This window comes from Pterocles gutturalis, unplaced genomic scaffold (genome assembly GCF_000699245.1).
Source record: "Pterocles gutturalis isolate BGI_N339 unplaced genomic scaffold, ASM69924v1 scaffold17605, whole genome shotgun sequence".
Taxonomy (NCBI): Eukaryota; Metazoa; Chordata; class Aves; order Pterocliformes; family Pteroclidae; genus Pterocles; species Pterocles gutturalis.
In genome coordinates, this window is record NW_010141218.1 from 1147 (window position 1) to 12750 (window position 11604).

At 37.7% G+C, this 11604-nt stretch overlaps 1 protein-coding gene across 1 annotated transcript; it reads right to left on the bottom strand.

The window, feature by feature from the left end:
* Window positions 1-837: 837 nt before the first annotated feature.
* On the bottom strand, window positions 838-11381 carry MTRF1L (mitochondrial translational release factor 1-like). Its single transcript, XM_010083959.1, has 6 exons — window positions 11280-11381; window positions 9732-9915; window positions 4545-4708; window positions 3444-3561; window positions 1512-1648; window positions 838-1053 (listed from the first exon to the last, which is right to left on the bottom strand). The coding sequence occupies exons 1-6, from the start codon at window positions 11379-11381 to the stop codon at window positions 838-840; spliced, it is 921 nt and encodes a 306-aa protein (XP_010082261.1).
* Between the last annotated feature and the right edge of the window lie 223 nt (window positions 11382-11604).

Consider the following 11604-nt stretch of genomic DNA (forward strand, 5'->3'; position numbering starts at 1 on the left):
CCCACAGATATAAACATGTGCATGTACATCAGTGGATTATAAAGGCAAAAGGATAAGATGCTCTTCATGCTACATAACCCTTAGAAGATCATCAATAAACTGGAGAGCTAATTATAAACATAAAGGAGAAACTGAACTGAAGCCAAATGGAGACTGAAATATGAGCCAAACAATATTGTAACGATTCTCTTCACTTTTGACTCAAGAACAGAAACATTATTTTCAAAAATCAGCTCACATAACTTGTCACTTGGCTTCACAGATTTTTTTCTGGAACAAGAGATATTCCTAAACAATTTTTGGTGTTTATTAATAAGGGCCAGAAGGCCATGAAGACATACACTTTGACTCCTTCTCCCATGCCACATGTAAAGTGATTAACAAGTATGCAGATTAGTAGTGGGGTCATTTATTTATCACTTTCTTCCGATAATCAATCAAAATAGGATTTTTTGTTCTCTCAAGTAAGCTACTTGACACTGTACTGAAATTTAAACTATTATTTAAATGACAACTGGAACTAGAAATAGCTCATTTTTTAATGCGTACCTTTCAAGAGTGGTGTATCGGTATCTTCTCAGTGGAGAAAGTTAACAACTTTCTTCTTGCCCAGACAAATTTACTTTTTAAGTGGACTGCTGCAGCAATAACGTCTCATAGAAAAGGCAATAAAGTCCTTTACTCAGCAAGTAAGAAAACTGTTTATCAGTATGAGGGAACAAGCTGTGGTGTCTTTCATGACCTGAAAAGCAGTTGCATTTTCTGGGTGCGGCTCCGCAAAGCTCCTTTGCAGACAAATGTCTACATCTGTTGTAATGGGCTGACAAAAAGCAACGTTCAGGATAGATTCCTTTTTTCATTTTCTGAAATAATTTCCATTAAGGATTCATAATCAGCATATTCTCTCAGAGTTTGTATCATTTCATCTAGCATTTCTTCCCCCAGCATGAAACACTCAATGTGATGCACTGATCTACTTATCCTGTGGTCAGTAATCCGGTCCTGTGGAAAGTTGTATGTTCTGATCTTCTCTGATCTTCCTTTAGTCCCCATCTATCAAACAGGAAGAATCAGTTTATCATCTTTTTTAAAAAAGGATGAAATATTGATTAGGCATCAAAAGCAAAAGCTTTCTCTTCCTCCCACGATTATCCAAAATTTTTTATAGTTACATAGTGCTTAGACCAATTCAGTAGTTACAATATTTGTTCTCAAACATGTAAAAGAACAATTTTACTGTATCTTTTTCTAATACTGTTCTGGTTCTTCCTGCACTAATCCAGTTTGTTTCACTAGATCTCTAGAATTTACATACTACTGAAATTTTAAGTCTGGCTAACATATGACCTTTATTGCTCAACTTTTTTTTTTTTTTTTTTTTTTTTGCCTTGTGTAAGTCCCTCCTGGGCTCCTGTTCCTCTATATTTCCATTTAGTATTTGCAGTTCAACACAGGAGTTACCCCAAGAACATATGCTCATACAGAATTATACTTGACTAAGTGAAACTTACTTGAATCTTTCGAACACTGTTTCTCTTTTTGGTTTCTTCTTCCAGTTTGGCGTTGTATAGTTTAGCACATAGCATTTGCATAGCCTTCTCTTTGTTTCTAATTTGAGATCTTTCTTGCTGACATTCAGATGTGATCCCTGCCAAAAATATCACGAAATGTAACACTTAACAGTAACACACACTAAAAGATTTTTGCAATTTCTAGAAGATTTTTATTACGTTATGATAAGCTATTTCTTTCTTCAATACATATTTTGGACTGGCAATGTAAAAGTCCAGGCTTATTAATATCTAACGATACACTTTGGGAGAGAAGTGCAGGCTGAGTTGTACAGGTGCTTTAAGCCATAAGACAAGAAATTTAATTTGATATGTTGGACAACAGCTAGGCAATGAAATAAAAGACTTGTGAAGTGATCTGACTTACAGACGACACCTTTAATACTTGTAATTTTTGGCCGCAGTTCCATGAAATTTAGGATTTAAGGAGCAGCAAAATAACATGAGATAGTGAGTATATAGAATATGATCAGAGTATACAAAAGTGGGCACTATTTTCTTAAAAAAAAAAGGTGTGATTTCTCTCCCCAAAAACATGCAATTCAAGTTAAGATGAGAAGCGAACAGCCTAAGAAAAGAGCAGGGAAAAAAATACAGGAAGAAGACACCATAAGCTAAGTTGCTATTTGGATTTATTTAAGTAACTCTGGTAATATTACAGTATGCTTTTATAAGATTACATAGCATTGCTTTATGCAAGACTTCTTTACAAACAACGTTTTAGGTCACAATGAAGGTTTATAAATGGTTAGGATGAGAGAAACAGAAGTAACAGGACAACTAAAGGAAGAGAGATCAAGAGGAATGAAGAAGGGAAAGGTGGAACAGGAAAACGTCAGAAGATAAGGTGAGATATAAAACCACCTATGAACCATCTCTAGTGCATAACCTCAAAAAAATTTGCAATGCATTTAAGATTACTATAACAAACACTAATAACTGCCTGCAGCAAAAAATGAGATAATTTGCTGAGTTAAATTTGTGGCTTTCTTTTTTCCAAACATGCAGGCAATCAAAAACTTTTTGAATCTAGACTACCCTTCTGTCATCATATCTTGAACGGAATTCTGTTCACTGTTTACCTCCTGCTTTACTGAGGTGATGGAACAAGAGCAGAATGGATTCATGTCTTCAATAAATATGAAGAAATGAGTAGCAAAAATCTGGATACGTGAGGATAAAGAGCACTCGAGATTACCCTGAGGCTGTAAAGCCTGACTAATGCTTGTGGTAGAGAAGAGGAAAAGTTAAAAAGCAATGAAAGTCAAGGCAGCTGTTGTGAATTGCTCAAAGGGAAGTAAAAAGCTTAGGAATGGCAATAAAACAAAGATACGGCAGCTAAAACCAGGTAGCGTTTGAGGGTGTATCTTATCCCTCCTAAGGTTCCTAGCCTGAGCCCTGGGGATGGGCCTCCTAAGGGTGTGTGTAATCTATGGGCAAGGAGCCAGCAGACAAATGGAAGATGGCATCCTGAGTACACTCTGCATTTAAAAGCAATATTTTAATATGGAAATAGAGCAATCTCTCCTTCCGAGACTAGTCATTAGATTTTAACCTACTCTGTTTTTCAGTTTATTCTCCATTACTGGAAAGCTTAAAGATAACTTTTTCATAGAAAATGATCTGGATGCTTTCAGAGTGTCGTGCTCAACGGCAAAATGGAGAGCTTACCTCCTAAAGCCAGTAGTCTTCACTATTACAAAGTGGAGCGGGCACAAGATGGTGCATTTAGAGAACTATAAACACATGTGAAAACTATACGAAAACTCTGCTCTACAGTTGTTCAGGCTTGAAAATAAAACCAGCGTTTCAAAAGAAATTCTGATAGCAGTTTTGCAATGTAGATCTCATACTAGGGAAAAAATGAAGCACCTGTTGGAATATGAACAATCCGTACGGCACTATCTGTGGTATTGACATGCTGGCCTCCAGCTCCACTAGCTCGCTTTGTTTCTATCCGTAGATCTTTTGGATTAATTTGCAGCCTCATCTGTCATGGGAAACAGGAAAAAAAACAAACCATATTATTTATGTTGTTTCTTTCTACATAGATGTCAAATACGCACAGCTGGTTTATTTATAAGGCACATTCAGGCAAGACCAAACTTTTTCAAGTTTATGAGTCGTAGCTGTGGTACCTCACATCCACTCCTAAACATGTTAACAAATCCTTGTAGCCAGACTGGAATGTGACATGATAGAAAACAGGAAATCAGACAAATAGTAGCTTAAGGCATAACCATCCCTTAGCAAAAATCTTCCCCCTCTTCTGAAAGCTCTTCACCCTTTTCCAGCAGAGTTAACCAATATTTGAACTTGACCACATGGCTTATAGCTAAAATGGAGCATTTTCCTTGGTTGGCTCTGGAATGAGGAGAGGGTCTCTGGAAGGAAGGAACAAGACAACTTTGGGAGATAACAGGAAGGAGTAACACGTTTGACAATTTGCTAGGTCAACATGAAACAAAGATCAAAACAAAGCTTTAATTCTTAGCCAGTAGTTTTTAACCAAGCAAATGTGGTGAGAATCAATCATCACCCATAAACTTGGGAAGGGGAAAGTGAGGACACTACAAAAATGGGGAAGAGGAGGTACTAGAAGAAATCCCTATGAGCTCCGTAAACTAATTCAGTCTTCTGTTACTTTTTAAAAAATGTAAAGTTTTCCACAAAACATGCAAGACAGTCACAGTGAATTTTCACGTTACAGTGAAGTAAACTGCCAGTGACTTTCCTGAGATCAGGATTATAAAGAAATTCATAAATTCTTTATTTCATCTCCCTAGGAAAAAAAAACAAAAAACAAACAAACAAAACCCAAACCAAATATGACTTAGCTTACAACTGAGGTTAAAAAAAAAAAATCATTAAAAGAGATTAACCAGAGAGTCAGAAGACACTTGGGCATCAGCAATACATCATGTAAAAACACTGCTCATGGTAAAATCCATTACACTGAAATATAAATATTACCTCAGTAGGTTGGGGCAATATTGCAACAGTCATTGTGCTGGTGTGAATGCGTCCTTGTTTTTCTGTCTTTGGCACCCGCTGAACACGATGCACTCCTCCTTCAAATTTCATGTACTTGTAAGCCTCAAGACCTGCTATACTAGCAACTGCATGTCTTAGGCCACCTTAAATATGGAAGAAAAACAGTTGTAAAGCTGTAAGAAAAACTGTTGGTACCATGCTGTTATATTTCAAACAGTATATTTAGACACCATTGCCATTTATTTCTTAAAATTATGAATTTACCAACGCAGAATTATATTGACAATGCAAGAAAACTCTTAAAAACAAAGCCAGACATACATACATACTATCTCAAGAAAAGGACAGTCAAATTCCTTTTCATAGAGGCTAACTTAATTTTTTTATACAAACTGTCACAAACCCTATACATACATGTACACATATGATCATAAACCTTAGTAGAACTCTAACACCAGTAGTAAGTTCAAGATCAAATTGCAGTAGTATGTAAAGATTAAATTTTGAAAGCCACCTTCAGAAACTACATCTTTTTTCTATCGTTAGTTCAGAAGCTTTTCATTCAATGGGAAAAAACCCACTCTTTAACTAAAGGATGAGTATTATTCATACTCCTCCTCCTATCCATTCTCATCCTAACCATGTCTCATATTTGCTCTTTCATTTCATTTTAACCTTTTGCTCTGTTGGAGCGAGAAGAACTCCAACTCCTGCCTCTCTTACCAATACATCCAGCAAAACACTTGACAGCAATATACTGAAAACCAGCATTGAACAGCTTGGAACTTGGAAGTAAAGCCCAATACAATCACGGTTTTGTGACAAAAAGAGTTGCAAAACTAGTTTACAGCATTCTTGCTCTTCCTTGTTTGCTGGTGTGCAAGCCCTTAATTCGTGCCAGTATAACTCTCTGAAGGATGAGAGAAAAGTGATGGCACTCTAAATGAATGTAATTTTCACCCATTTTGGTTTTTATTCCAGCTCAGTTCCCAGATCCCATTCTCAGGACAGTGGACAGTGTGCCAAGGGAATGACTAAAGAGGAGACAGGCAGCCTTGAAAGAGTATTGCTATTGAAGTTTTGCAACATGAAACCACAGCTGAAGAAAAGAGGCACGTGCTTCTCAGAAATACTATTTTAGGCTATCTCTACACTAAGGAAATCAAACACAGGGACAAGATAGCAGCTTTAAAAAAAAAAAAAGAAAATGAAGACAACATAGAATCTGAAAATGCCCTGCAGAGCAGGAAAAAATCATCACCCAGAACGTTGGGCAGGTTTTTCACGGAGAGGGTTTGAAAATGTTTTTATTCTCACATTCCCTCACAACTTCACTAAAACATATTTCCTCTTACTGTCCTGTTTGTGGAAAATAGCCTGAACTGCCTCTTCCTTTCTCCTTCACCTCATTTTTTGTCCTTCTGACTTTTGAAATCTTTCTCCTACTTGTACCAACTGTACCACTTCGATTCAAATGCACTGTTCAACATACCTAGTGCTTCACCAACTTAATTTATAGCCATTATCTACTATCAATTGTGTAAGAAAAACCCGTCATGTTTAGAATAAACCTGACCATAAACCATGTAGCTTAACAAATAAGAATATCAGTCAAAATCTTCAGTTTAGTACAGTGAAATCTTTCTGCTGTTACACAAACGCTATTCAAATGAACAAAATATATCTTCTTTACTCTAAAAGAATCTTATATAACCTAAAATAATTAAGGTAGTTGATTAATAAAACTTAAATAATAATAATAACTCCTTTATATATAAAAGCAAGCACTAAAAAACCCACAAGCAACCTCCGCACGTGAGGAAGAAGCCAGGCTATGTCAGGAGTAAAAATAATGTGAATGTACGCAAGGCATTACTGCCAAGTATTAATTACGTGATAAGCAGTTCATTGCAAAAGCTAATGTTCTGTCTTTTCTTCCTCACCTCTCCTGGCATTAATACATATACCACCGGTACAGTCGGTATACTTGAGCTGCAGGCGCACCTGCGACACATTCAGGAGTGTCTGTAGTGATAACACTGTGCCAGTGGCACCGTAGTGCTTAGCATGAGATGACCAAGGAACTGGATCAAAGATAGGTATTTAGGTCACACTGCTTCAAATTAACTATGACCAACACAGGTTTAATACGAAATGCAGACAAACCCAATGAAATTTCAACAAACCCTCTACGCTGGCAGACATGTTGTAGGACTGTGAAATATGGTCAGCTCTTAGTAACTATATGCTTGGCCATTTCAATTAAAATGTCCCTTTTCATCCTGAAAGCTGATGTGCACAGAACAAGAGTGTGAGCGTGCACATGTTTTTTATGTAGCATCTTATGCCCAGATTGAGACAAAGTCCCACATCTGTGTCTCTGCCTGCCACTACAGGGCGAGAGGCAGTGGATAAACGACACAAGGGTTTGTGCTTTAATGTGCATGCTAAATCTTGAACGTGCTATTTGCTCACAGTGGTATCCCTTAGGGTAAATCAGTAAAGTCAGAAACCAATTCTTAATTGCAGCTTTGTTTACCATTCACCTTGTTCACGCATGCTCACATTCACATTTCATCAAAATTCTGGAGCTCTCTGAAATGAGGGAGTTTGACGTTTTAATATAGGACATTGCTTGTGCTCCTGCAGTCCATAAAAATGGAGTGTGGATGGGATGCAACAGCCTAGTGTCACCAGCAAGCATCCTTAACTCCGTTCTTACACAGCACAGCACAGACACTTTGAACCTGAGGGTTCAAACATGCCTTTCAATGGCAGTGCCATCTATAGTGCCCCTACCTCACAATTTATTTCTAGCTCCTCAGTTTTGATAATACATGGTCATGCAAGTAAAATCAGAAAATAACCCTTCAAGAGGCTGACAAAGGCTAGGGCTGCCTTTCTTTTTCTCTAAATTTACATCCTAACCTTCCTAAACATTAATTTCAGTGCACAGGCAAGCCCTCAGCAAGACAAAAGAGTTTAAAATAAATATATATCCCTTAAAAACCTAGCAGTTACAAAGATAAAATAGGGGTTTGAGGGCAAAGAGAAAAAGATATATATATATATATACACACACACTAGGTTAACATATTACTTCAATTTCCCATTTAAGGCATTAAGGAGAATGCCTCTGAGGGTGTGGGCTCCTTGTCCAAGGCCTGAACTTTCACCAAAAGGGTAGCCAAGCCCAACTCCCCTTCTCTCCCAATCACAGGATTGCAAATTGAGTCAGACCTGACTTAAAACTACCCAATAACAGAGAGCTTTTAAACCCGATCACTGGATCCGGATTAGCACTGCAGCCTCAAAATTGCTAGAGCTGAGAGAGAGAAGGAACATACTGCTGACCAGAAGGTGGGACAGCCCTCGTTTAAACTGACTGTGAAACTGCTCTCTGAAGGTGAAGTTGTGACTGCTGGGGTTTACCCCATCTAAGTCTTGCCTCAGTGGAAAGGGCAACTCTCCTCTCTCCCTAGTATATGAAATGAAGAAGACCCAGACCTTTCCCCCATTCTGTTTACACCCATCTAACCTGCACCGTGTTTATCCCATTTACTTAAAAAAAAAAGCCCATTGATTTCTCTCAGCTTTGACCACTGAACTGGCTGAGCTCCTGGCAAAGCATTTGTCTGGTCGTGAATAAACGTAAATGTGACTTTCTTTCTTTCAGCAACAAGCTGTGCTGTAACACGAAGCTTCTTCTCAACCCTACCTTCACTTGAACTGTGCAAGCAGTTTACTGGAGAAGCAACCTCTTGACAATAAAAGAAGTTTATTAACAGCAACAAATCTATATAACAGACAATACTGAATTCAAGTGTCATTAAAATAAAAAATATGTATTCATTGAATCGACAGCAGCCACTCCAGGAGATTCTGATCCTGTGAAAACCCGAGTTCGTGTTCATCAACTTGAAATAAGTCACCTACTAAGAACTCTAAAGAAAATTATTCCAACATTTTAGAGACTTACTTTACACTTTTTAAAATCAAATTCTATTAAAGATTAAGAACCCACAAGTGTAAGTGAAATCCACAGTAAGTGCAACTGTATCTGTGCATCTGCAAGGTGAAGACATGGGCCTCCCTTTTTTGAAGTGTGAATACAGACAACAGATCAAGTCTGTACCCAGATTTTCAAGTTCCCAGTTTGTGATATCTCACTATTTCTTCCATGGAGTTCAATTTTTGAACCTTCTTCTAATCCCTCCACATGTAACAGTGAATAAAAAACTGTACTTATGCAAGCAGGGTCTTAGGGCACAGAAAGACCCTCATTAGAAGGTGAAAGTAACTCACTGACATGAGCAGCTCAATTAGGAGAGCTGTGGATTTTTTTTTTGTCAATTTCCACATGGTTGTAACCGAAAGGTTACTTGATACTTGAAAATATCTATCCCAGTCATGAAAAGCAAAGCCTCTGACAGTTTAAGCGAAAGGACATCAAAACAGACAAAAAGAAAAAAGTAGGACTGCTCAGGCAATAACATCAATCTATTAAACTGATTAACTGTGAAATTTTAGTTGAAGACTCTAATAAATAATTCTCTCTCTTACCTCTCCTCTCAAAGCCTCAACAATTCCCTCACTTTGCTCATCCATTAGCTGTTACAGATGACCTATATCCAAACATCCCAATTCCTTACATAAATACTCAGATGACATTATTTCAGATAAATTTAAGATGCTTTAGATTAAACCTCAAGAATAGTTTTAATTATACAGATCCCTTTCTGCCAAGGGATCCACAATAATAAACAGACCTCTTATAAACACCAGAAACATTAACTAAGTCAAACAGCATATCCAAATAAAAAGTATGTGTGACATGTATTTGTAAAAAAAATAAAGCTAAAACAACATATCTGCATCACATTCTGAATTTTATTCCAACAAGCACATAGTTTCATTTCTGCTTTTTGAAACTACTGAAAGAGAAGTTTTATTCTTTAGTACTTTAGTATTTTAATAGTAGTTCTGAAATGGAATTTCATTCTCAAATACAGAAGCTGAGGAAAACTGTACTCAGACATTCAAACAATCTTCCATTTCTAAAATTAAGTTAGTGCAAATTAGCTTCCTGTAGTCATGAAATTCAAGTGTCATGAGTGTTTGAACTTAAATTAAAAATCACAAAGATTAGGTATTTTCATTACTGACCTATTTCACTGGGAAAGTATTCTAATATTTCAAATTTCCAGTTTTTATAGGCAGCATATCGTTGATACATATGAAATATCTCCGAAGTGAACAGCATGGCTTCCTGCCCTCCAACTCCAGCGGTTACTTCCATGACAAGATCACTCTTGTCTGTTTCTTCTGAAGGAACCAAAAGCAACACTATCTGCGAATACAAAAACACCCAGCTAAGACCTCCCTCTGACACTGCTAGCCACAGCTGAGCTAGTACAAAATGCCAGACAAGTCTGTAATCGATCTCAGCTGTGTTCTCCTGCACTAACTCATGGGCTGCCCAGAGGACAGGCTTCTCGCGCCTCTCAGTGAAGTGGCAGCAGTCAGGAAGAGGTGGGGGTATGCTGCATTGCAGGGAGGCTCTCTGCGTCTGTTCATGGCCGCAGGAGCTACGCAGGTCTCTCGCAAGACCTAGGAAAATTCACAGAAGTTTTCACTCATCAGGAGCCCTGCGACGCTGGGACACCACAGGATACATGCTGGTTTCTGCGACAACTGAGCATCTCCCTTCTCATCAGATTCGCTTTTAACCCAGTCTCGACTGCAGAGCTAAGAAAGCATAGATGTTGAGGAACGCAGTACTTCATCAACTCAGCTGCAGTATTCATTTATTTATTTAAAAAGGGAGAGCCAGCCTTAAACTAATCTGTAGGAGAAAGATACACTAGAACCAAAATGTATCTCAGTTTTGCAGGTTGGCTCAAAACTCCCTACGATTTGCAAATGCTTTTCAGTCATCTTCCTTTATTAGCATTGGGTGATGCTTCCTTCCACAGACAACTTCTTCTTTTGGCAAAATCATAACCATTTACAAAAATGGTTATAAAGTGACTGTTGTATTGTCATCATCAGAATAAAGAATGTGACAATACCGGCTTCTGCTTCATCAGTAACATTAAGAATATGTAACAGTTTGCTTACGTAAAGATAATTATTTTTATGTTAAATAACAGATTCTATGTAGAACCTCTATAAGGTAGCAGTCTAAAGTAGTTACATATATTAACCTATTTTTTTAACAAAACACCAGTGTGTGTGATACTATGCAAGTTTAATGTTTCCAATAGATAAAAAGCTAGGCATCCATAAAGGTACACCCAGAGAAGACAAAGAATTTCAGATACAAGTGGGCACTTACAGGCTGTCTCTATACCATCTGCATTTTCATTTTCCTTGGGTAGCAGACACCAGTTGAGGAGTATAATAGGCAAGGAGGGGAGGAGGAGAAGACTTTATTGCATACATCTTATTTTGATAGAAGACAACCTATAGCCCCTACTCATACAGACTTATGGATCCAAAGAATTTCAGACACAAGTGGGCACTTACAGGCTGTCTCTATACCATCTGCATTTTCATTTTCCTTGGGTAGCAGACACCAGTTGAGGAGTATAATAGGCAAGGAGGGGAGGAGGAGAAGACTTTATTGCATACATCTTATTTTGATCAGAAGACAATATGGCTTTGTCAATTCTGGAATGGCAAGGAAATAGAGGCTTTTAAAGGGGATCTAACCTGGTGTTTCAGTTCAGCTATCTCTTCTTCACAAGAGGTGATTTCCCTTTCTGCAAGCTTCCGGAAATCTTCGCTCTCATCTGGAATAGAATATTTGAGCATGGTTAATCCTCAGACTTATATCAGTGCCACTCTCAGAAAACCTTCTGAAAAATAACCACATGAAGAACTTACTCTAGAAAAAACCCCACAAACCACCACACCTTCCCCCCCAACACACTAAATCTGCCAGAAAATGAGACTAATAATACGACCTGTAACAAAGATGAACAGTACATATTGAAAGTGTTTTCTGATATTGTTCAGGTATAAGACACGGGAAAAT